The sequence below is a fragment of the Phoenix dactylifera genome, chromosome 1, assembly GCF_009389715.1.
Source record: "Phoenix dactylifera cultivar Barhee BC4 chromosome 1, palm_55x_up_171113_PBpolish2nd_filt_p, whole genome shotgun sequence".
Lineage (NCBI taxonomy): Eukaryota > Viridiplantae > Streptophyta > Magnoliopsida > Arecales > Arecaceae > Phoenix > Phoenix dactylifera.
Genome location: NC_052392.1, coordinates 4,325,122 through 4,351,814, shown reverse-complemented (window position 1 = coordinate 4,351,814; position 26,693 = coordinate 4,325,122). Strand labels below are relative to the sequence as shown.

Here is a 26,693-nt window from a genome sequence, read left to right as displayed (position 1 = left end):
TACAAAGTAAAATAAGAGGTTCATTCAATACTATCTAAAGAAATTAGTCATTGCTTCTTACTACTACTAATATAGACTTTTTATAATGAGTTAAGAGGTTATACCTTTTTTTCTCCAAAGCATCAATCTCCATGGGAGTCTTTCATCATCTTCTCCAAAATGTGCTTCCTTCTACTAGATGGACAGCCAAACATGGTTCTTGCACAATCTCGATGTTTAGAGAGAAAAAAGTATGCTTCATCAAGTAAATCACCCTCCATTCCAATGCCCAATAATTCATTAAAAATTTCTTCCTCTGAATATATATGTGCTCGACCTTTCTCCCAAACAAATTTCTTTTCTCAAGAATAGCATTTCCTACTTTGGGGGCATTAGCAACTTCTGTATTTGCATATTTTATACCTTCAAATGGTTCATCACTCTCTTTTATAGACTTTCTTTTTTTTCCTTTTGAGGATGCTTCACTTTGAGAAGGTGCTTGAAATAGCGGGTCCATGGACATCATATCAACTTCATTAGCAAAATTATCAAATCCCTTTATTATAACTTCATTTTGTGAAACAAATTCATCAATATCTTGAATAGACTCTAAATTATTCACTCTTTGAAGCATCCAATTGTCTTCGTCTCTCCTTAGTTGTGATAGCACCTTCTCCTGTTGCCCTATCTTTTATAAATAACTCTAACAGGTTCTCATAATTCTCAATAGGTGTAGTCATCCATTTTTTCTGCTTTAGGGTTTGCCTAATACAAATAGAAGAAAAAAAGTAAATAAGCATAATTTGGATAAGAAAAAATATTTTAAATTAAGAATCAAGACAAAGTAATGAATTCCAAGCAACTAGTTTTGAAAACATACTTCTATCAATGGCTTCCAAACTTCAACATCAGCACTCAACAACTTTGTCACTGGGTTCCAAGAAAAACCACTAAATGATTTTTCAAAGTTATACCACTCATTGAAATGATTTTTCAAAGTTTTTATACGATTCTTCACATGGTTCTTGTTCAAGTCCAACTCAAGATTTTCCTTCAATTCTTTAAGCACTTTATCATATGCAGTTATTGTGAAAGTTCTATCAACCCTATTTCCCATTCGTTGTTGCTGAAGTAATGCTTCGATTAAGAAGTCATCTATACAAGCAGTCCATTTCAAGTGTTCCTTCTTACTACCTTCATCTTGATTTGATTTATTGTCTATTGGTTATATCTATGTGACAATGAACATAAAAGAGAGTGTAATAATACGTGCTTTAATGTAATATAAAAAAGAACTACAATCAATTGCATTAATAAAGCTAACATATATAAAATCAAAACGAGATATACAACTAATTCGAATGAGTTTGACATATATGAAAATTGTTCACACATACAACAATAAAGTAAATATGTTTGAAAAAATATAGAATTAATTAGTACATCATAGAGCTCCTATAGGATCCTATTATGTACATAATCAAGCCACATATCAACTGCTATAGAGTCCCTAATGAATTCTCCTCGTGCAGCATCTTCATTCATGCTTCTTGGAGCATAAAACTCTTCTTCAGTTGGAGACTGATTTGGAATCTCTTGATCTACTTTATTAATAAGTCTTTGATCAGGATCTACCTCCATTAAATAATTACGCAAGATGCAACATGCCAAAATAATATTTGTTTGTGTCTTACATGAGTAAGTGGGCTCAGTTGTGCTTTGTATGATGGAAAACCATTTCTTTAGTACACCAAATGCTCTCTCAATTGCATTACGTAATGATGCATGCTGAAGATTAAACAATTCTCTATGATTCTCTGGAGCTCGAGTAGAATACTCTTTCAAGTGATAACGCACGTCTCTGTAAGGTGCGATAAGTGTACTTCTTAGCATGTAACCATCAACCAGATAGTATTTACCTATTAAGCATGAAATTCAATACTATATGATACTATAAGTATCGTGCTTGTATTTATTTTGTTATATTTAGCAAAAACTTACCAATAGAAATATGCAGCTTATCTTCTCTTGTAAGCGCATTTTTTATTATCCTTGAGTCGGATGCAGTCCCTTCCCAACCAGGCAAGACATATGTAAATTTTAAGTCAAATGAATAAGCAGCCAACATATTTTGCGTCGGGTAACCCTTCCTACCATGATACCTCGGAGCATCCTTATTGGACATTTTCACACGTACATGTGTCCCATCATTTGCCTCCACACAATCCTGACATATACACGTTAGATGAATATATGCATATTTCCTTCAAAATTTAGATAAAGTATTTGAAATAAAAAATATTTTACCTTGAAGTATGGATAGAACCTACTATTGTTAAGTATTTCTGAAGGCACTAATGTTCCAGTGGGTTGATGAAGAAATTGCTCCTCCAATGATATTAATGCTCTTAATACTCAATGAAAATAATAACTTATGGTATATCCGGAGTGACGGAGAAAAAATGACACTATACGATTCCTCGCATTGTGGGATACTATGTGAAGAAATACAAAAACTTACTCCTCAATCGTCGCTCGTTGAGTGGATTGCAAACCCCCATCTTTTTTTAGAATCTCACATAAATTTTTAAAAGCTTCCATTCCCATACGAATAATATCACGACATCTTTCAGTTGTGTTTATTTGGCATATTATTTCATCTCGTACTAGTTATCTTTCAAAGCCTAATTGCCTACGATCCACAAAATTTGTACGTTGAAACCGTTGGTGCACAATGGAACAAATCACACGAAGAATAACTTGAATAACAGCTTGTTGCCGATTTCTTTGCCAAATGTGAATGTCATGTTGTCGCCTATCTATCTAGGACCTAATTTTTAATTCAAATAAGTTATAAAATCAAATGAATCTGAATATATAAAAATAAATATATATATATTATAGAAGTTCTATTGAATGGTTAGCCGAACTATATTTAGCAATCTAAATTAAAATTTCAAGAGGTTTCATACATAATCATGTCCAAATTTATTAAAATATTTTAATTGTGCATCACATACAAACCTAAGTAATTGAGCATAATGTAATAATACATCATTTGTCATCACTTTGTTCAATGTCCCGATCTACCGATGGAACATGACACACCGCCACCCCACCCTGACCCAAAACTTGGGACAGAATGTCCCAAGACATGCTGATCGGGGATGCCGCGACAATAGTGAAAAGGTTATGTCCCAACACTCAGAACAATACCCTATCCTGGTGTCCTGCGAGATGTCCTACGGGGATCTGAGACCAAGGAAGATACTACTACCTATGGATGCTAAAATAAACAAAACAAAGTGATTGAAACAACAAGAGGGAAATCTGAAATTGATAAAAAAATACAAGAACTTTGAACTAGACATAAAATCAGTTAGACAAACGCTATCAAACTGATAGAAGCAGAAAAAGTTCATAAATGAATTATATATGTTAACTAATAAATAATCAAAATCAATCAAATGGTTCAGATTTTGCTACCGTTTGTCATCCTATTCTAGACAGCTCAAGAAAAAAAATAAAATACTTCAAAAGCACCTCCTAGTTTAAATTTGAATTTACTTATCCTCTTATATATAAATAGATAACGTACAACTTCTAGTTATCTCCAGATTAACATGGCCCTGCTTGTACAAATAGATATGAAGATCAAGGAAAACAGTCTAACCAAAACTGAGCATAGTGGAAACATGGTCCAGAATGAGGAACTAAACAAAATCATGGGCAAAAGATGCATCTAATCCGATGCACTAATGTTGATGCAACTTATAGGAAGTCTTGCATGATAGCCACACAAATGAGACTCTCCAGGAAAAATAACTATTATTTGTCATGATTAGATGGTGTGCTAATTGCATCAAATCATCCAAACTGAAAAGGGCAGCAAAACAAGTAGAATATACAAAGTTGAAATTTTATTAGTGTCAAATTCGGCTGCACAAAGAGACCCAAAAACAAGTCGGCAACTGAATTGCATAGATCAAAGAGAACATAGAGCTTAAAAAAAAATAAAAAGAATTGGAGTAACAGAGAACAGAAAACCCTCTTTATTACTTCCAAGATAGTCAAAATAGGAAAGGCTAAATATATGCCCACAGACAATTTGGATGATAATTAATACATGACATATAAATTCACAACCTTAAGGCGAATAATTGCTAGGATCACTGAATCTAATCAAGGCAAACTTTATTAAGATCCAACCTCCTCATCTACGAGCAAGTCCATTATTACAGTACGATTGCAAAAAAAAAATCAAATAAAACAGAGCTTAGCAGCAAGAACAATTATAATTCATTAAAAACGGGACAAAGAAACATGTGGATCCACTCAAAAAACCAGGACCTCTGATCTTGAAATAGAAACTAGAAATCAGAACCGTGATCTAGATGACATCGAGTAGATCCACAAAGATTCAAGGATAACAACCAAAATCTGGTTTAAAAAATAGATCTTATCCTTTATTTTTTTCAAAATAAATGATGTAGAAAACATACTTTTCTTTTTAACGGATCCAAACAGCTTGAAGAGATCAACACCTACCACCGCAAAAAAAAACGAGCAGGAAATAAAAAGTAAAGAAAACATAAATCAGACAATAGATCACATCCAAAAACAAGTTAACAAAAAAATAATTATTTTAATTTTTTCTATTGAGAGAATAAGCTTACCTTTGAAGATTAACAACCGTTGCTCCTCCAAGAAAGTGCAGCTGTGGAGACGAAACTCCGTAGAGGTGCAGCAGATGGGTATATAAAGATGGAGATAACATATGAAAGGTTAAAACAAAAGATGCTCTAGGATATATTTGTCCTTTTAATTTGGTACTTCTTTAATTTAAGGGTAAAATAGGTATTATAAAATTTTTATTAAGTTCCAATTTCTTTCTCTCCAAATCCTCCCACTTATGGGAAGAAAGAAAGGAGAGAATTGGAGCCCAAAATTTTTCGTCCTATTTCCTTCCTATTCCTTCTTTTTCTTTTCCTCTCCCTCCACTAAAAAACTCTCAAACATCAAAATTTTTAATTTTTTCTTCCATTTCATTCCTTTCTCCTCAATTTCAAGTTTTCAAACGGAGCCTAAATATGAGAGATGTAGTTGATTGGGTGTTATAATGTAATCCTTCCCCTATATCCCATGCATTTAGATAGATTTTTTTTTATTGGTACAACGGCGGCTCACGCATAATGGGTGTGGATGCGGCCAACAAAGTCAAAAAACAAATTGCTACATAGAGGCTCTGGCACGAACTCACTATCCACCAGACAAACCTACCAGAGTGATGAGCTGCAAAGGAGGCAACCCAATCAGCAGCTCCATTTGCCTTCTTGTAGACATGTGAAGCTTGGTAGACGTGGCATATTACTAAGATGAGATATTACTAGATATTACTAGGATGAGATATACACCTGAGTGATGAGTGGCGCAAAATGCAATGCTAGCATGGCCTAAATGTCTCATTTTGGAGATAAAAATTTGTGCAATTGAGATCTAGATATTTCATTTTGAAAATAAAAGTTTATACAATTAAAAACTAAATATCTTATTTTGAAAATAAAATTTTGTACAATTGAAATCTAAATATTTTATTTAAAAAATAAAAATTTGTACAATTGAGACGTAACTCGTCTACTGATTAGTTCTTTACTAGACTGTATGAGATCAGGTACGGATAGATCAATCTATGAAACCTTTTTTGTTAATAGATTGGTAGGACCCAATTCAAAGGATATTCAGTGATTTAGTTGATATAGATGGAGACAGAATCGTACGTTGTGTCTGAAAAATAGCTAAAAGCTAATGACATTAGCCTTTTGTCATCATTGCATCATCTGGGCTCATGAATGACAATCTTTTAAATCCGCGAAAGTAATGAATGATGCCTGTTGGGGGAAAAACCCCAAGTCATACCGCTACGGAGGCGCTCGGCCAAAAAGCGCCGACCGGAAAGACGCTCGGCCAAAGAGTGCCGACCAGAGGGAGCGCCAAGAGGCGCTCGGACCAACCAACACAACCAAGTAGGGATGCTCGACTAGAAAGAGCCGACCAGAGGACGCCGACCAGAAAAGCGCTGACCAGAGAGGAAAGAGCGCGAAATAAAGGCGCTCGGCTAGAAGGCGCTCGGCCAAAGGGCGCCGACCAGAAGCATTAGAAGCGACCCCGCCACAGGGCGCCCCATTGGGCGACCAGCTCGGCTCGGCACCCCTGCCGAGCCGATTGCCTTGACCAAATGTTCAACTCCTGCCTAACCCCCTGAGGGACCTGACAACTCCACTACAACCTGCCGCTATCTCCAAGCCATCAAGGCATAAGATCTCCGCAGGTATTTGGCACGACCTGCCATTAATGCATGAGACCTCCTCAAGTCTCCGATGCACTCAGTCATTTAATGAACACGGCTCAAGACGATCTCCGGATCACTGAACCATCAAAGCGTATGGCTCTCCCTGACCGCCGGTTCACTCGGTAATAAATGCACTTACCATCCATGGACCCCGGGCCTATCACGGCCGGCGGTTCAACCACTCCAACAGGTCCGATCGACCGTGACAACTCTCTGGTTCCGGTCTGATTCGGCCTTATTTTCCACTACGCCATTAATGGGCCAAATCGTGCCCAATTATTACAAAAGAGAACAAACTCCCTGTCACCTCCCGGGCAACATAAAATCCTTCTATAAAAGGGAGCCTGGGAGGAAAGAAGGGGGGACCGGAACACAAGTAAACAGCACAGACACAATTGAGCACAATATTTTCTTCATCTTCTCCACATATCTCTTCCTTGCTCTCTTCACATATTTGCCCCCTCTGACTTAAGCATCGGAGGGCCGGCGCCGGGGAGCCCGGCCACCGGCTTTTTTGCAGGACAGGACAGGACGCACTCTCCCTCACTCACTCACCCTCCAGGAGGACGCAGCCGGCCGGCGCACCGCCGTCCGCCCTCCCTGCGGCGGAGCTCCTCCTCCCCTGGCTCCGTGGCGACCCCCGGGTCCAATTTCCAGCAACAGTTGGCGCTAGAGGAAGGGCCCGAGTCGCTGCCATGAAGCTAAGAAACAAAGGGGCTTCCAACGCCTCTCGACGTCCTCCACCCAGTCCTGAACATTCTGTCCAAAACTCACCACCTCCGGCCGAGTCAGCACCTCAAGTTCGGCCGGAGCAGTTTGATGCCCTGGTGCGACAGGTGCAGGCCTTGGCCACCGCTGTCCAAAGCCTGCAACCCAGGGGCATCCCAACGGCATCACCTCCTCCGGCTCCAGTTCAACCAGAGCCTCCTGCAAGTGGACTTCCCCTTCGAGGTCAGGACTCTCAAGTCCAGGCCTCCCTCTGGAGAGAGCACCCAGTCAGAGGCCACGGAGGCTGGCCACAACCTTCAGAAGCTGAGTCGGTTCCGGGGCAACCTGCACCCGAACGAACCGCTGCAGCGATCCTCCAGAATGACGAACTCGATAAGAAGGTCGAGAAGCTGGAGCGCCAGATCCAGGCACTCCACGGGAGAAAATCAGGACGTGACGGCGACTTCGAGTTCACTACGAAGTCACCCTTCTCCCCGGAGATCGAAGATGAACCGGTTCCGCTATGGTTCAAGATGCCCCAGGTGGAGCCTTACAACGGCAAGGCTGATCCCCTTGACCACCTGGAAAGCTACCGGGTCTTAATGGCCCTACAAGGAGCCTCGGAGGCCATGATGTGCAAGGCTTTTCCGGCGACACTCTGAGGACCAGCCCGACTGTGGTTTACCGGGCTGAAGCCGAATACTGTCTCCTCCTTTGAGCAGCTCGGCAGACAGTTTGCTGGCAATTTTGCTGTCAGCCAGCCCCAGCGGCGGACATCCGACTCCCTCCTTGATGTCAAACAAAAGGAGGGAGAATCCTTCAAGGAGTATTTGGACCGGTTCACCGCCGCAACATGGGAGGTCCGGGAGCTTGACCAGTCAATCGCAATGTCAGCACTGAAGACTGGAGCCCGGTCCTACAAGTTCCTCTTCTCGATCGAGAAGAATTTCCCTGCAGACCTCCCCGAAATGCTCGCCCGGGCGCGGAAGTACGCCAAGGCTGAGGAAGCCGTGGCCGTTAGGCGGGGCGGGACCGAGCAGAACCCCAGGAAGAGACGCCGCGAGGAGCGCGGCCAGCCCAGAAGCCCGTCTCCGCGACGAGCTAAGAATCCGCCCCACCCGAAGAGTCCACCCCGGTTGAGGGGACCGCCACAGCAGAGGTCACCACTCCGCCCGAGGTTCCAACTGCGGGCCCATGCACCCGAGGAGAGGTATGAAAAATACACTCCCCTCAATGCTCCTCGGGCTGAAATCCTCATGGAGATCGAGGGTCGGGATCGCATCCGGTTCCCACCTCCGAAACAAGATACCAGAATCCGTCGTGATTTTCGGAAGTATTGCCGTTTCCATCGGGACCACGGCCATGATACTGAGGATTGTTATCAGCTCCGAAACGAGATCGAAGCACTCATCCGCCGAGGGGTGCTCGATCGGTTTGTGCAAGGCCGACGTGAAGAGAAGAAGCCAGCCGAAGGAGCCACACGGCCTGAAGGTTCAAATGCCAACAGGCCCATCGCCGGCGTCATCAACACCATCCAAGGCGGGGCCTCGGTTGGAGAAACTTCAGGGGAAGGAATCTCCTCGAAGCGCCTGCGCGCCTCTGAAGCCATCTCCTTTTCAGATGATGATCTAGAGGGAGTCGAAACTCCCCATGATGATGCCATGGTCATCTCCATGATCATAAACAAATTTGATGTAAAGCGCATCTTGGTCGATAATGGAAGCTCGGCGAATGTTTTGTATTATGGTGCCTATTGTAAAATGGGGATGACCAAAGAACAGCTACGGAGGATGAATGCTCCGTTAGTTGGATTTACTGGGGATTCAGTCCCAGTAGAGGGCGAGATTGACTTTCTGGTCACAGCTGGGCTCGCCCCCCGTGAAAGTACCGTGGGGATGAGCTTCCTCGTGATACGCCTTCCCTCAGTCTACAATGCCATCCTCGGAAGGCCAGGCCTCAACGCCCTCCGAGCAGTGGTCTCAACTCACCACTTGCTCATGCGGTTCCCCACCGGCCAGGGAGTCGGCGAAGTTCGAGGAGATCAAATGGTGGCAAGGCGATGCTACCTGGCGACCCACGAGGCAAAGCGACCAGCCGAGGTGCCTGTCCCAGCGACCGACCAGCCCTCGACTAAGATTCTGGAGGCACGGGTCAACCCTCAGAAAGAGCGGGTAGAGCCTGGTGAGTTATTAATTCAAGTTCCTTTACGAGAGATCTCTCCCGGGCTAACCGTGCAGATCGGCTCTGGCCTCAACGAGCATGAGAGGGGTCGCCTCGTCAATTTTCTACAAGACAACATGGATGTCTTCGCATGGTCGCCTGCAGACATGCCGGGGATAGACCCGGAGATCATGGTCCACCGGCTCCAAGTGAAGCCAACCAGCAAGCCCGTGCGACAAAAGAAACGAGGCGCTGCCCCTGAACGACAGCGAGCAGCAGCCGAGGAGGTCGGCAAGCTCCTCGAAGCCGGCTTCATCCGGGAGATATCCTACCCGGAATGGCTCGCCAACGTGGTCCTCGTCAAGAAAGCCAGCGGGAAGTGGCGCATGTGCGTGGACTACACCGACCTGAACAAAGCCTACCCAAAGGACAGCTTCCCACTCCCCAGCATCGACCAGCTCGTGGACTCCACCTCAGGTCACGAGCTGCTGGCATTTATGGACGCCTTTTTCGGATATAACCAGATCCGCATGGCGCCAGAAGATGAGGAAAAGACAGCCTTCATCACCGACGGGGGAATTTACTGCTACAAAGTGATGCCATTCGGTTTAAAAAATGCCGGGGCAACTTATCAAAGGCTGGTCAGCCGGATCTTCAAAGACCAGATAGGTCGGAACATGGAGGTCTATGTTGATGATATGCTGGTAAAAAGCAAGGTGGCACAAGACCATATAACCGACCTCAATGAAGCCTTCTCCACACTCCGAAAGTACCAGATGAAGCTCAATCCAGCCAAATGTGCATTCGGAGTCACATCCGGCAAATTCCTCGGCTTCATTATTACACAACGGAGAATCGAGGCCAACCCCGAAAAGATCCGAGCCCTCCAAGAGATGACGCCTCCCAGGACGGTCAAGGAGGTACAACGGCTCACAGGCCGAGTGGCAGCCCTTGGGAGATTCATCTCCCGCTCGGCCGAGCGCTGTCTTCCATTCGTTACAGCCCTCAAGAAGCCGAAGAACTTTTTGTGGTTGGACGAGTGCCAGCAATCTTTTGAGGAGCTCAAGCATCTACTGGCTTCCCCTCCCCTGCTCACAAAGCCTCAACAGGGAGAGCTGCTTTATCTATATCTAGCCGTCTCCCCTGTAGCAGTAAGCTCGGTCCTGGTCCGAGAGGAGGGTAAACTTCAAAAGCCAGCATATTACACCAGCCGGGTCTTGAGGGACGCCGAGACCCGATACTCCAAGCTGGAGAAGACTGTCTATGCTCTGGTCATCTCAGCTCGGAGGCTCCGACCCTACTTCCAAGCTCATACAGTGGCTGTATTGACCGACCAGCCGGTCAAGCAAATCCTGCAAAGATCAGACCGTGCGGGCCGGATCATTAAATGGGCCGTCAAGCTCGGGGAATTCGACCTCGAGTACCGACCCAGACCGGCGATCAAAGCACAAGCGCTCGCAGACTTTATAGTCGAGTGCACCATACCGGACGAGGCCGAGCCCGAACCTGAGCCACCAACGGTTCTGACCCCGAGTTTGACATGGACTCTGCATGTCGATGGCTCTTCAAACTCGGGGGGTAGCGGAGCGGGACTTATCCTCACCAGCCCGGAGGGGGTGGTCGCTAAGCAAGCCTTGCGCCTCGAGTTTCCTGCTTCCAATAATATGGCGGAGTACGAAGCGCTTGTCGCCGGGCTCAAGCTAGCCAAAGAGCTAGGAGTAAAGGACTTGAAGGCCTTCAGTGATTCTCAGCTCGTCGTCAACCAAATTATGGGCGACTTTGAAGCCAGAGACCCTACCATGCAGAAGTATCTTCAGAAGGTACGGAATCTCGCCTCGACCCTGGACTCTTTTCACATTCAACATGTTATCAGGTCGGAGAATTTCAGGGCCGACCAGCTATCAAAGCTGGCGTCCTCTCGCATGAGCGAGCTTCCCAAGGAGGCAGTACTGGAGTACCTCCAAAAGACCAGTACAGACGAGCTAGAGCAGACCCTCTGCACTGAGTTCGAGCCGAGCTGGATGGACGAGTTCATCAGCTATCTGCAAGATGAAGTCCTTCCCACTGATGAACAAGAAGCTCGCCGAATAAAGCGCTCCGCCACCCGGTACATACTATACGAGGGAAAGCTCTATCGGAGATCTTTCACATCTCCCCTCCTCAGATGCCTTCGCCCAACGGAGGCTGATTACGCCATGCGCGAGGTCCATGAAGGGATTTGTGGAAATCATCTGGGAGGGCGAGCATTGGCCCACAAAATTCTGCGCCAAGGATATTATTGGCCGACACTCCAGAAGGATGCTATGGACTTTGTCCAAAGATGTGACCGGTGCCTGAGGAACGCCAATGTCCAACGCCGGCCCTCGGCTCCCTTAACTTTAATCAGCTCCCCTTGGCCTTTCGCCCAGTGGGGAATTGACATCCTAGGGCCATTTCCACTGGCCACTGGGCAAAGGAAGTTCCTGGTCGTCTCCATCGACTATTTCACAAAATGGGTGGAAGCCGAGCCCCTTGCCCGGATCACCGAGCAGAAGATGCGGGATTTTGTTTGGAAGTCCATAATCTGCAGATTCGGGCTTCCCCGCATCCTCATCTCTGACAACGGTCGCCAGTTTGACAACATTCACTTCAGAGAATTCTGCTCCGAGCTTGGCATTGACCACCGCTTCACCTCGGTTGCGCACCCTCAGACAAACGGAGAAACCGAGGTAACAAACCGTACTATTTTGCAGGGTCTCAAAGCCAGGCTCGACAAATCCAAAGGACAATGGGTCGAAGACCTATACAATGTCCTGTGGGCTTACCGGACCACGTTCCGCGTCCCCACCGGCGAGACTCCCTTCAACCTGACATACGGGACGGAGGCTGTCATCCCACTGGAGATTGGGATTCCTTCTCCAAGGGTCGAGCATCACGACGCCAGCTCCAACTCTTTGCAGCTCAGAAGCAACCTTGACCTAGTCGAGGAGACGAGGGAGGCCGCCCGAGTTCGTATGGCGAGGTACCAGCAAAAGACAGCTCAGTACTACAACGCCAGGGTCAAAGTCAAATTTTTCAGACCAGGGGACCTTGTCCTCCGAAGAGCTGAAGCCTTCCGACCAACTGAGCAAGGGAAGCTGGCCCCGAACTGGGAAGGACCATACCGAGTCACGCGCATCTGCCGACCCGGAACTTATAAATTGGAGTCTCTAGATGGGACTCCTATTCCGCGGAGCTGGAGCTCTGAAAATCTCCGCGTGTACCACCAGTAGAACCCCAAGGGGTCCCTCATTATTCAACTATTGAATCTCGTTCTATGAATTTCATTCCATAATAAACTTATGGTCTGCATACTCATTCCAAGCTCACCGATTTTTCTGGTTATCTCATGATCCCAGGTTTATTTCTCCTCCCCTGACCACGGTTGGGATGCCCCGATGTCTCGGGATGATGGGGGACTTACGAGGATTCCCTGAAGATGTTCGTGAGTTCGTGATACGCTCTCCATCGGCCAACGAGCTCGGCTCGTTCTCCTACCCTGACCACGGTCAGGATGCCCTGTCACAACGGGATGCCCCGATCCGTTGGGATGGCTCGAGACGTCGAGATACGGTCTTAAGTGACCGACGAGCTCGGCTCGTCCTCCATCGACTTCCACCGACGAGCTCGGCTCGTGCTCCATCGGCCAACGAGCTCGGCTCGTTCTCCTACCCTGACCACGGTCAGGATGCTCCGAGACGTCGGGATGCCCCGATCCGTCGGGATGCCCTGAGACGTCAGGATGCCCCAATATATTGGGATGCCCTGCCACAACGGGATGCCCCGATCCGTCGGGATGGCTCGAGACGTCGAGATACGGTCTTAAGTGACCGACGAGCTCGGCTCGTCCTCCATCGACTTCCACCGACGAGCTCGGCTCGTGCTCAATCGGCCAACGAGCTCGGCTCGTTCTCCTACCCTGACCACGGTCAGGATGCCCCGAGACGTCGGGATGCCCCGAGACGTCGGGATGCCCCGGCTATAGGGATGCTCGAGACGTCGAGATATGAGTTGCGGTCCTCTCTGACCAGACGAGCTCGGCTCGTTCTCCATCGACTTCCACCGACGAGCTCGGCTCGTGCTCCATCGGCCAACGAGCTCGGCTCGTTCTCCTACCCTGACCACGGTCAGGATGCCCCGAGACGTCGGGATGCCCCGATCCGTCGGGATGGCTCGAGACGTTGAGATACGGTCTTAAGTGACCGACGAGCTCGGCTCGTTCTCCATCGACTTCCACCGACGAGCTCGGCTCGTGCTCCATCGGCCAACGAGCTCGGCTCGTTCTCCTACCCTGACCACGGTCAGGATGCCCCGAGACGTCGGGATGCCCCGATCCGTCGGGATGGCTCGAGACGTCGAGATACGGTCTTAAGTGACCGACGAGCTCGGCTCGTCCTCCATCGACTTCCACCGACGAGCTCGGCTCGTGCTCCATCGGCCAACGAGCTCGGCTCGTTCTCCTACCCCGACCTCGGCCGGGATGCCTCGAGACGTCGAGATGCCCCGATTCTTCGGGATGCCCCGATACGTTGGGATGCGGTCTTTACTGACCAAAACGAGCTCGGCTCGTTCTCCACCGGCTTCAACCAACGAGCTCGGCTCGTTCTCCACCGGCTTCAACCAACAAGCTCGGCTCGTTCTCCATCACCGGATTTCTCTGCCGATGTCCTTAAAGAGCGGACCCCGTGCAGAGGAAGCGTCTTCAGTCGCCTCGGCGCAAGGACGCACACGGTACAAGAGGAAGCATCTTCAGTCGCCTCGGCGCAAGGACGCACACGGTACAAGGTACCCATTTATTTAATGTTTTTACATTATCTTATCTATTCTTGGATCTCTGCCGACATCCTTAAAGAGCGGACCCCGAGCAGAGGAAGCGTCTTCAGTCGCCTCGGCGCAAGGACGCACACGGTACAAGGTACCCATTTATTTAATGTTTTTACATTATCTTATCTATTCTTGGATCTCTGCCGACGTCCTTAAAGAGCGGGCCCCGAGCAGAGGAAGCGTCTTCAGTCGCCTCGGCGCAAGGACGCACACGGTACAAGGTACCCATTTATTTAATATTTTTACATTATCTTATCTATTCTTGGATCTCCGCCGACGTCCTCAAAGAACGGACCCTGAGCAGAGGAGCGTCTTCAGTCGCCCCGACGCAAGGACGCACACGGTACAAGGTACCCATTTACTTAACGTTTCTACATTATCTTATCTGTTTTGGATTTCTCTGCCGACGTCCTCAAAGAGTGGACTCCGAGCAGAATGTTTTAGTCGCCTCGGCGTGAAACACTCACGATACCAACAAACTTGGTATAAACAGTCTGTTGAATCCCCGTCACGAGCTGATGAGCATTCGACCCATTCGTTGGAAAAGAATCCGGTTCGCCCCGGCAACCCGAGGCTCGGATTCGAAGTTCACTACGCTAAAAAATCTGTCCTAGCGGCCGCCCCAGGGCTTGGTCGAATTCTGGACTAGGCTCGGAAAAATTCTTCGAGCCCGAATCCCCTTGGTATAAGCATAAGCGTCGCTATACCACTGGTCGAAGAACCGAGCAATGGAGCTCGGCAAGCCAAACCTAAAACCAAACCCTGTGGCGGGTAAAGCTGAGGCCCTAGAGCCCATATCCTTGGAACCTAAAATGGATCCGAGCAGAGGAACTTGGACTACAACAGACGAGTTTCCAAAAAAGTATATTCATTTCAAAAAGCCCATAGGCTGAGTACAAAAATTCGGGTTCGGCCCTTACAAGTATGGGGGGCCATCCCGACTTTACAAAATAACAAAAATTACATCAAGGCTCGAGCTCGACCACTTCGGCTTCGGCAGTATCGGGAGCGGTAGGCTCAGCAGTCGGGGCTTCAGTAGCCTCGACAACAATGGGAGTAGCCTCAGGGGCGGCTTCGGTCTCCTCGGCCGGACCTCCCTGGTCGGCCTCCGGAGTTTCTGCCTCCGCCTCCGGCCTCTCGACCCCTGCTCCCGGTTGGAGCAGGTTTACATCGAAATCCGGGAGAAGCCGCCGCAGTTGGTTGCGGAAGTCCCGGAAGCCCTGAATTAGCCCGTTCACGCCCTCCTCTGCTAGGAGGTCGTGAAACTCCTCCGACTCGCGGAAGAGCCTCACCGCGTTCTGGGCTTGCTCCCGAGCCTCGAGCTCCCGAGCCTCGTGGTATGCGGCCTTCTGCTCGAGGGTTTTTATTTTCCGCTCGAGCTCTAAGTGTCGGAGGCGGGCATTCCCTATCTCCTGCTCGCGGGAGGCCGACGCCAGCTCGGCTGCGGCCAAACGAGCCTCAGCGGCGCGCACTTCGGACCTTGTTAATGTGTGCGCGCCCTTCTCTTCATCGAGCTCAGCGGTCAGAGCTCGAATTCTTTCCTCGGATGCTCCAATTCTCTCTTGGAGCACCTGACGTTCGGCCTCGGAGGCCTGGTACCTCGCCTCGGCAGCCAGGTACCTCGCCTGGGCCTCCTCGTAACCGCGCTGGCACCTCCGGGCCCGCTCCCGGTAGTCTTGGGCTATGTGCATCAGCATTTCCGTCTCATACAAGTGCTGTAAAAGAGACGAAAAGAAAAACATAAGGCGCTGCGAGTAAAATTTTTTTACAAATTACACAGATGAAAAATTTTACTTACCCGGACGGCGTTGCAGCGGGTAGCGTCCATGAAGGCATTGTAGCTCATGGACTGTATCGTGGCCCGGTCGGCCGGGAGCAGCGCGACCCGAAATACTTCGCGCGCCACTCGAGGGTTTTGGAGGGCTGAATCGCCCTCGAATACCGACCAGGTGAGTGCAAGAGGCACTCGCTCCCCCGAGCCTGATGGGCCTGGAAGGCCAGCATCGGCTGGCCTCGGCGGAGCCGACCCCGAGGCTCCCTGACTGCTCCCCGGCTCGGAGCTAGGGGGCTGGGGTCGGACAAGCGGCCGATCCGACTGCCGCACGACTAAGGCGGGGCGCGCAAGCACGGGACCCGCAGGACTCCTCCCTTGGTCGGCAGCTGGAGCGTCCTGCCGACCAGGAACTTATGCCAGGGGCACCGGGCATGGGAGCACTGCTGAAGCTCCCCGGGAGCCCGAGCCCCTGGAATCCGTGCCCTCCCTCTGACCAGCATCGGGATGCGCGGGGCGAGAAGGCCCCGCCTCGGAATGTGCGGGGCGAGAAGGACCCGCCTCGGCCACTGCTGTCGCCGGGGTCGCTGAGGTCGCCGAGACCTTCTGCTTCTTCCTCGGCTCGGCGGGCTCGCCCGAGAGCTCGGCTGCCCTCTTCTGGAAGCGAGCATAGAGGACTTCGCTTTTAGTCACCATCTTTGCGATATCTGCAAAGGCGAACAGGATTAGAACATTAGAACAGTAAGGAAATAAAAAGAGACTGTAACTATCCTTACCGTGGGGACGTGCCGAGCTCAGGCCCACGTTCACCAGAGCGTCCTCACATATGAGGCCGTTCAGCAAAATGCCGTCCCCGAGGCCGCGGATGGTGTCGATGATCCCCTGCTCACGTGGAGAAAGCTGGGGGGTTTGTTGATGGACCTGAGCTGGGCCGGCCCCCACCTGGGGTCAAACCCCCAGGACCGTTCAGAACCTAGGAAGAAGAATTTCTTCTTCCAGTCATGAATGGACGAGGGGGCACCATGAAAGAGTGGCCGACCCGCCCGAAGGGCGATGTAGAGCCACTCACCGTCTCCCGGATTCGACTTAAAAATAAAAAGTCGCCGGAAAACGTTGACAGAGGTCGGAATCCCGTGCAGTAAGCACAGTGACAGGAAACCGATCACTGTCCTCCAGAGATTCGGAGCGAGTTGCGCCGGAACCAGCCGGCATACCATCAGCAACTCATTCACGAAGCCGTGAAGAGGAAATCGGAGACCGGCCCAGAGTGACTCTAGGTACACTCCAATCCGGCCTACCGGAGGATCGGTTACCCGATCCCCACGCCTGGCGGGTTCCAAACGGAACCCGTGAAGAGGGAAAAACCACTCTTCGGTCATTTCGACCTCCAGGACGCTCATGGTAGATACAACCTCACTGGGAAGAGAACCCATTGAGAGAGAGAGATTAAAAAGAAAAAGGGGGACCTGAGGAAGATGCCGGAGAAAAGAACTTCGGACTGTGAAAGGCTGGGGGAAGAAAAGCTGGAAGCAGAAGGCAATAGGAAGGGGACGGGGGGCCAGGGGAGAGTTTATATAAACCTCCCCAACGGCCCCGATCGGCAAAAGAAAAGCCGCACCCCGTTGAGATGACCACACGTGTCGGTCCAAAAGACAGAACGACGCATTTAATTAGGGCTAACGCTTCGAACGCCGAAGCGCCCCATCGGATCGTGTGGCCCCATCATGAGCCCACGGCGCGGGGACGCCTCGCAAAAGGTGTCCCAATAATGAGGATTTTCGGGAAAGAAGAGACGCTGCCTATTAAAGGCATCTCGAAGCGTCCGATAATTCAAAATGCGCAATAAATTAAAATTTTCGGAATTCGTAACGGCCCAACTAAAGCTACTTCCCGCGCTCCAGCTGGTAGCCAACTGGAACTCGGAAGTCAGGGGGTAGTGTTGGGGGAAAAACCCCAAGTCATACCGCCACGGAGGCGCTCGGCCAAGAAGCGCCGACCGGAAAGGCGCTCAGCCAAAGAGTGCCGACCAGAGGGAGCGCCAAGAGGCGCTCGGACCAACCAACACAACCAAGTAGGGATGCTCGGCTAGAAAGAGCCGACCAGAGGACGCCGACCAGAAAAGCGCTCGATTAGAAGGCGCTGACCAGAGAGGAAAGAGCGCGAAATAAAGGCGCTCGGCTAGAAGGCGCTCGACCAAAGGGCGCCGACCAGAAGCATTAGAAGCGACCCCGCCACAGGGCGCCCCATTGGGCGACCAGCTCGGCTCGGCACCCCTGCCGAGCCGATTGCCTTGACCAAATGTTCAACTCCTGCCTAACCCCCTGAGGGACCTGACAACTCCACTACAACCTGCCGCTATCTCCAAGCCATCAAGGCATAAGATCTCCGCAGGTATTTGGCACGACCTGCCATTAATGCATGAGACCCCCTCAAGTCTCCGATGCATTCAGTCATTTAATGAACACGGCTCAAGACGATCTCCGGATCACTGAACCATCAAAGCGTATGGCTCTTCCTGACCGCCGGTTCACTCGGTAATAAATGCACTTACCATCCATGGACCCCGGGCCTACCACGGCCGGCGGTTCAACCACTCCAACAGGTCCGATCGACCGTGACAACTCCCTGGTTCCAGTCTGATTCGGCCTTATTTTCCACTACGCCATTAATGGGCCAAATCGTGCCCAATTATTACAAAAGAGAACAAACTCCCTGTCACCTCTCGGGCAACATAAAATCCTTCTATAAAAGGGAGCCTGGGAGGAAAGAAGGGGGGACCAGAACACAAGTAAACAGCACAGACACAATTGAGCACAATATTCTCTTCATCTTCTCCACATATCTCTTCCTTGCTCTCTCCACATATTTGCCCCCTCTGACTTAAGCATCGGAGGGCCGGCGCCGGGGAGCCCGGCCACCGGCTTTTTTGCAGGACAGGACAGGACGCACTCTCCCTCACTCGCTCACCCTCCAGGAGGACGCAGCCGGCCGGCGCACCGCTGTCCGCCCTCCCTGCGGCGGAGCTCCTCCTCCCCTGGCTCCGTGGCGGCCCCCGGGTCCAATTTCCAGCAACAATGCCATTTTATTCAAGTTACAATGATCTGCAAGCCTTTTGAGGAGATTGACGACAAAATTCCACAAGGCAAAAATAATATAGCCACCAATTTGATAAAAGGGTTTCTCTCAAATCAAAAAGAGAAAAAAAAAACATAAAAGGGTCCCATATAATCACCATGATGAGTTATGTCCTGTCATCAGTTAAACTCTGATATTAATGCATTCTAACCGCATGCTCGGGTTTGACCAGGAGAATAATCTTGATTTTTTTTAATAATTCATATGGGTATGGATACATAATAATAATAGATCTCAAGATATACCATCCAATCTACAGCCCTGTTAGTCTCTCCATGCATGGGCTTAGCCCAAAAGGCACCTCGCCACAAATAATGGCCCGAATATCTCTGAACGATGATGACACACTACTTGAAAAGCTGCTCGGAAAGCACAAATCATGGAATGATACCAAGATCTACGGCAGCCACATGAACGCCTCCAATTCCATAAACCTGTTAGACTCTTCCACTCTGCATGACAGCAGTCATACATAAATGGCAAGACCCATTTAGGTTTGCATAATAGAGGCACAAATAGAATGTGTGCTGGTTTTAAACCTATAATCCCCCTATCAGTTGTTGAGTACCCAGTCCCCCCCCCCCCCAAATTTCATAGCAACATGTTCAATGACTAAAGATGGGAGATTGGTTAATAAAAAAATTCAATAATCATTCCATTTCAATGCAAAGAGTACGCAAAGTTTCTCGAGATCCATGATCTGAATTTGTTCGATGGTCCAACCAGAAAGCAAAACAATTTATATGATTCTGCTCCATGCTGGAGAGAAATGTTGTCGAACTACACATCCTTCACAGCATGAAAGACATCTGTAAGCTATTCCTCGGCGGCGATAACACTGATCTCGCCCTTCTCGAGCATATCATAGAAGGCTCTGGTCTTCTTCTGCTCGTTCCAGTGATGCATCTTCCACACACTACCAGCGAGAATGCCCAGTGTGATTCCGATGCAGATCTCCTTGACCACATTCGGTCCTTTCAGGGTGGCATGTGCGATCTTGTGGGCAGCCATTTGTTTCCTTCTGTACCTAAATGAGATGAAACCTATCAAACATGCACCAGATATTGTGAGTGAAAGCATAGGAATAAAAAGATCCTTTGGTTCAAAGTTACATTTGACACCCACTATAATGTCAGCTTTGAATGCTACTTAAAATGACTGTCATAAAACTCAAGACGCCATGAGTTACAATTGATATTCATCATAAATGTTTTGTTCACTGGCGAAGTGCACCATCTGGGCTATTTGACAAACCTGAATATATATATGAAAATGTATTTAAAACAAAATAGCCATCAGAGGGTGGTCATCTTGAACTCCCAAAAGATTGTACAAGTGCAAAAGAGCTATTAGAAGTGATGTCACTGGATGGTGCACCCTGTAGTTTGCATTTGGGAGATCATTGAGACCAGAAGATAAAAATGGCCACTATAAGCTATTATTGCCCATACTTTGGATGATAGTGGAACCAAACCTTATGATCCATCCTATTTTAATATTTAAATGCTTGGGGCTTCATGGAAGAAAGCACGAGTAGCGAGGTGTCCCTCCTATTAAAAGAAAAAATGATATTATACCTCAAATTGAGAATGATTTGAGGAAAGAAGCCAAACTGTCTATTCACCCACTTTAAATCACTAAGGGTTCTATAAGTCAAAGTTTAATTCAACAAGGGCTAAAAAATAAAAAAGACTAGGATAACTCCTACCTCTAGGAACAAGAAGTGGACCTTCTAGAGATTTATAATGAGGAATGAAATGGCTAAAACTACATATGTAAATGCAAAACTACCACTTTCCTTCCTACTTTTCCTTCCTTCCTAGCTTGATCTTCTTCAACAGCGTAAGGATCTCACCCTATTTATTGCTAATTCTATACAAATACATAAAAAAAACACTGTTATTGATGAAGCCAAACCAAGCAGACTATTGTATCCTCAATGAAACAGTTCAACATCCAAATAATTTCCCAAAAGTCGCATCTTTCATTGCATCCATCCGAAAGCATGGATGGACGTTACCAAGAAAACCCATCCATTTTCCCATATCCTGAAAACACCCTTTTTCTTTTCCTACGGAAGCACATATCTTCTAAAAGAAAGTAAGAAGGAAAGGGGGTAAGATCGATTTGAATAAGATCTTCCTGGAAGGGCTCTCTTCTAAAAGTTGCGATGGAAAGGGGACGAAAGGGAAGCGGTTTAAGACGATTAGCTTCATGTTGACATAACCAATTCCTAATTTTTAGAAATAAAATAAATCGCCTTTCAAAACTGATTCTTTATTCTTGAAAACTAAGGAGAAGTTGTGTTGCCGACAATCTATATCTCCAAGCCACTAGGTAGCTCCAACCTAGTATGAATACATCAAAAAAAGTCAAAATATAACAAGTCACGAAGCGCTCTAGGTAGCTCCCCTTCGCCAGTTCAGAGAACCTCCCGAAATGATTAGCCACAAAAGAAGCCACCCAGTCTGCAGCTCTATTAGCCTCCCTATAGACATGCTTGGCCCAGAAGGTGATGTCACCGCTTGTCGTGCCCCAGATGTCCCCGAGTAAGAGGTGGCAGCCACCTATGTCGCCAGTACTCCTTTGGATCCATCCGATCACTGAGCCGAGTCACTTTTGAGCAGGATTGCGTTAGCCAGCAACACCCGCCAAGCATGACACAAACCAGCCCAAGCTGTCCTCAGCTCCGCCCCATGAAATGAAATATCGAAGATCAGACACCCTTCGGCTGCCACCACTCTAGAGTCCGGGCCTCTGACCACGAGACCTGCACAACCTCTCCTGCCACCATCCAAAACATATCCATTGAAGTTGACCTTGAGAAAGTTCGAGGGTGGGGGCTCCCAGGTGATGTACACCGTCCGAGACGCTATAATAGTAGAGATAGAGTCCCAAGTGTCCTGAGCTATCAACGACCTATCTAATAGACCCGCATAGGTGATCTTTGCAGCCTGCACTCGGGCCCTCTTTATCACAAGCCTTGGTGTAGGACTGCTCTCTCCAAAAATCAAACATTCCTGACCAGCCAAATATGGTAAGCAGTATAAATTGTCGTGATGGCCATATACTAGGTCTGAGGTGTGCCAACCCACCTCCTAATCGCGTGGGTGAAAGAGTCGGATTGGCACAGGGCGTCCGGCGGAATCTCAACAAGCCTCCACACCCTCAAAGCTCGATCACACTGAAACAAAACATAGTCCATTGTTTCCTCCACCTCACACCCCGGGCAGAATGGTAGGATGCTCATCCTGCGCCCACTCAGGACAAACCTCGTCGGTAGCCGACCCCAGATCACCTTCCAAAAGAACAAGGCAATTCTTGGGTGAAGACCAATCCTCCAAATCCAAGCGTAATCTTGCCTTTATTGCTGCTCACTCTGAAAAAGGTCGTAGATGTCCCTTAATCTGACTCTGGGACTACAGGACGCACTCCAAATCCTCATGTTCGGGCCAGCACACTTAGGAACCGTCAGCGACTGCACTCTCTTTGCAAGGTGCTCTCCAAATAGATGGCCGATTCGGCTGGAGTCCCACTTTGCCTCATCAGGACGGAGGAGATTGCTGACCCGCAAACCCACAGCCTTAGCATTGACCATGGTCGGCCAGAGCTTTCCCATCGTATTTTTCAAGAGACAAACCAGCTGGGAATACCTTATCGGACCAATAAGATCCCCAGCACCCAAACACTTAAATGTAATGTCTTCTCTCCTCCTTCAAAAACATATCTATCAATAGCATTCTAACCTTTATATCACATTTATACCTTTCACAAAAAAGAGAAAAAAACAAGAAGGACCATTCTCACAAGAAGCATCCTTGTTCCTATGGAGAAATAATTTGTTTACCATGTTCCATCAGCCGACAAATACTATATTCCACTATGGATTCATTTATTAGATGCTGTGGTAGAACATGAAGAAAGACAGTTTTAAGCTTCTAAGAAGCAATTCAAGCAACATCATCTAACAACACCTTCCTCATTACAAGAATGCCATGTGAAGGTTCTACCTCTTATGAGAAAATAATGGCACCTTTAACATGGTTGGTTAAACTAAAATATGAATTGCCATTAAGGGAGAATATACCAGATCCAGACTACTGCAAACTAAATTTCAGACAAATGTTTTATCAACCAATGCGGCAGCATAGAGTTAATGATGGGACGAGGAGAATGGAAGGTTCATTCTTGTATCTAGAACAATAGTGGCTAACTCAAAATTGGTTAAAAATTGGTGGCTTCAATTAATAAGGAACACATTCAAACCAGTGAGCATCCAACATATTCGATTAGAAACATATTCTAACTTCTTAGAAAACATCATAAATGATGAGGCGATGACACCTTCGAGGCTATATCTGTAAACATACCGAAACTAGCTGTATTGCAGATTGACAGGAAAAAGTCTTCAGATTAGTTATGCTCCTATCTGAAATGGAAGATGTCATATATCACCTCTGGCTGTTATCTTGAATCATTTCCAAGTAATTCTAAACCACAAATGACAATGCTTTCTTACAAATTCACACACCGTAATCTTCAGCTTGTCCTATAAATGATAATGCACTCTTTATACTCTCAATCCAAGTATGCCATCAGAGGATGTACCAGAAGATGAATTCTGGACATATATAAGCCTTAAAATTGGAAATAGTTGGATATAGCCAAGCAGATGATTATATAACATATATTGAGGAAGTAAACTAAAACAAACCCGTTACAGAGAAAAACAGGAAGGAAACTTAATGCATTCCCATTTCAATAAAACTTTTACACTATCCAAGCTTCTCCCTCTAGTCGTTGGAGTTCCCATGGCTCCACATTACAACAAATCCTTGACTGTTTAAGAATGCATGCATTCTGTACTCTAAAGGCTTGAAGGAAATTCACAGCCTCCCATTTATAACTACGAGAATAAGAACTTGAGGCTTTAATCATCCTTTTGCAAAGTACTACAACAAAACCCATCCTATATTCAGGAAATTAATCATAAAAATGCACAGCAGGTGCAAAAACAAAGGTTGATCACTAAGCCTTCATACTAGATAACTATCTCTTCGAAAAAAATTATAGAGAAACTCAGTAACAATTCTAGTAAACTATCACTACTAGAGAACTCCCAATCATTCCCTCCCTAGGAGTATAATTTCAGGAATAAATTATGCACGAAAGGGCTACCATGTCATATTTGCTTATAAATATACTCAAAAGAACTCCCTATTGATGGGCAGTTTTTATTTCTTTGATCTGACTCTATGCCTAACATGAAACAAAAGAATCATGTCAAGATATTTCCATAATAATTCAGAAAACTGCCAGGAAACCACCAAAATGCTCCAGAATTGCAACCTTTATCAATGTTCACATTTTCCACTATTTATTTGACATTCAAAAGCATTACCTATTGTTACACAATGAAATCAAAATTTATTAACCAATAACACATTCATATCATAAATTCAATGGTATAACCATCACTTCCCCAAAGTTTGATATTTTGACAATAGGACATGTAAACGAAATTACCCCTTAGTGCCCTAGAACAGTTGATGATTTGCCAGCCTCAACAAATTGTATGAAATTAGGCGATGTCATGAAACCAAAGAGGAGATATGATGATCAAATTTTCTTCCAGGTATGCAAGGTTACAAATTTGGAAATGCTCAGGCGATCTCATGGTCAAGCAATGTCTTCATCCGTATCTTGGTAGCACACCACAATAGTAAATTCATATACATGGCATATCTATCCAAATGGCATACTTCTCCTAAAAACCAAGAAATAGCATGCAGTCAAAATGTATGTGGCAGTGGGCCATTCAACAATAATACGGCATAATCAACTTCCTAAGACTTCTAAACCTGCTTCATACAAGAACAACTCTTTAAATTTCCCGAAATTAATTGAACCATTAAAATGGATTGCCTAGAGAGTGATACCAATGCTTGCAAACGTAAAATTGTCTCAAAACCATCAACATAAACACAGCTCAAAACCATCAATGTAGAGGTATGATAATAATGCTTGCAAACGTAAAACTGTCTTGTGATAAAGAAGAGGGTGATTGAGGTGGTGTTGCTAAAGAAGGAGCCTGCAGGTTAACCAGAACTTCAAGACAAAGAAATCTTGGCTGATTAGAGTTATGGATTTCAGTGGGACAGATCTTTGGCATATATTGGAAGAGAAAGAATGAACCTAAGACTATTCATTTATATTGTACCAATGCCCAGGTAAAGATGGAAGTTTCAAAAATAAGCAATCGGTGTTGCCATGACCTTAAGATAATAAATAGCAAAACCTGAGCTCAATTTCATCAAATAGGAGATGGATTTGTGGGATATACACGATGGAACAAGTCCATTCTTGGGGATAACGATTTTAACATTTGATCTAAGCAGATGTGACCGTCTCTTTTTCGAAATATCACCTCAATATCTGCCCAAGTGCTATGTTGTCTGATAACAGGTAACAAACAAATCTTTAATCCAAATAAAGCTTTCCTCTCTTTTCAGCGCATCCAGACCATACCCATCAATCAGATCAACAAACAGATAGTAATCTAGAAGACACAAAAAAAAATTCGCTATATATCCAGTAAACTTGTCAGCCCTAGCTTCATTTACCAGAAACCAAAGAATTCAAACAAAGAGCAACAAAAATAAGATCAACAGCATCTTTCTTGGAAAATGGAAATGAAATTTATATAAAAAAAAGAAATAGATCAAAAAGGCGAGACGAAATCATCCAAAAGGAAAAATCTTGCACTTATATAACAACAAAGATAAAGTGCGGGGATCACAAAACGAGCAAAGATGAATCAAACCCGTCCAAACTCCACCGAATAAATTGGAAAACCATCACAGATCCAAGCAGCCACCCAGAAAGAAATTGCTAAAAAATAAGGGAAAAAAAAAGACCTTGGATCCGGAAGCGCGGAGAACTCGAGAGCCCCTCTCTTTCACCTGCGACTCGTTTGCGGCCAAGCCCAATTGGATGCTTCCTTCGGTCCTTTTATTCTATATCATTTTTACCATGAAGCCCCCGACTATTTCTGAAATAATGAAATGGGGCTCTGCGAACTTGAACGAGAATGGATCATGGCCGTTGATCCGTGTGTCTCTGTGTGAGGACGATGGGAAAATCCGGCGTGTTTTGCCGAGCGGTGGGATTGCACCGTAACAAATGGGCGTGTGCGCGCCTGAAAGGGTCATCCATTTGCTTTTTTTTAAATTATTATTATTATTTTTTTGGTACAACGGCCGCTCTCACATTACGGGTGTGAATGCGGCCAACAAAATTACAAAATAGATTACTACGTAGAAGCCCTAGCACAAATCCATTGTCTACCCAAACAAAACCATCACAATGGTGGGCCGCATAGAAAGTCATCCAGTCGGCAGTTCCGTTGGCATTTCTGTACACGTGTGAAGCCTGGTGGGAATCGCATTCCTCCATAAATCTGCAAATCTCATGGACCAACAGCTGGTCCTCAGCTATGTGTCTCCGTCTTTGGATCCATTCAACCATCGTGGCCGATTTTTTTTAATATTTATAAATGATAGTAAGAGTGTCATATTTTTTTTATAAAAATATAATAAAATCCGATCGAATAAGGTATGGATCAGATACCTAAAAGATCGAAAATTTATCAGCCCAAATCTAACATATCCATTAAACAAGTCAAAAATCCATATCCAAATTTGACAATTTTATCATACAGATGAAATAGTTCGATTGACAACATATTGA

The 26,693-nt window shown here is 46.6% G+C and overlaps 1 protein-coding gene across 1 annotated transcript; it reads right to left on the bottom strand.

Moving 5' to 3' along the window:
* Window positions 1–19,574: 19,574 nt before the first annotated feature.
* Window positions 19,575–25,925, bottom strand: LOC103723398 (probable cytochrome c oxidase subunit 5C-1). Its single transcript, XM_008814303.3, has 2 exons — window positions 25,862–25,925; window positions 19,575–19,987 (listed from the first exon to the last, which is right to left on the bottom strand). The coding sequence occupies exon 2, from the start codon at window positions 19,953–19,955 to the stop codon at window positions 19,761–19,763; it is 195 nt and encodes a 64-aa protein (XP_008812525.1). The 5' UTR covers window positions 19,956–19,987; window positions 25,862–25,925; the 3' UTR covers window positions 19,575–19,760.
* Window positions 25,926–26,693: the final 768 nt, after the last annotated feature.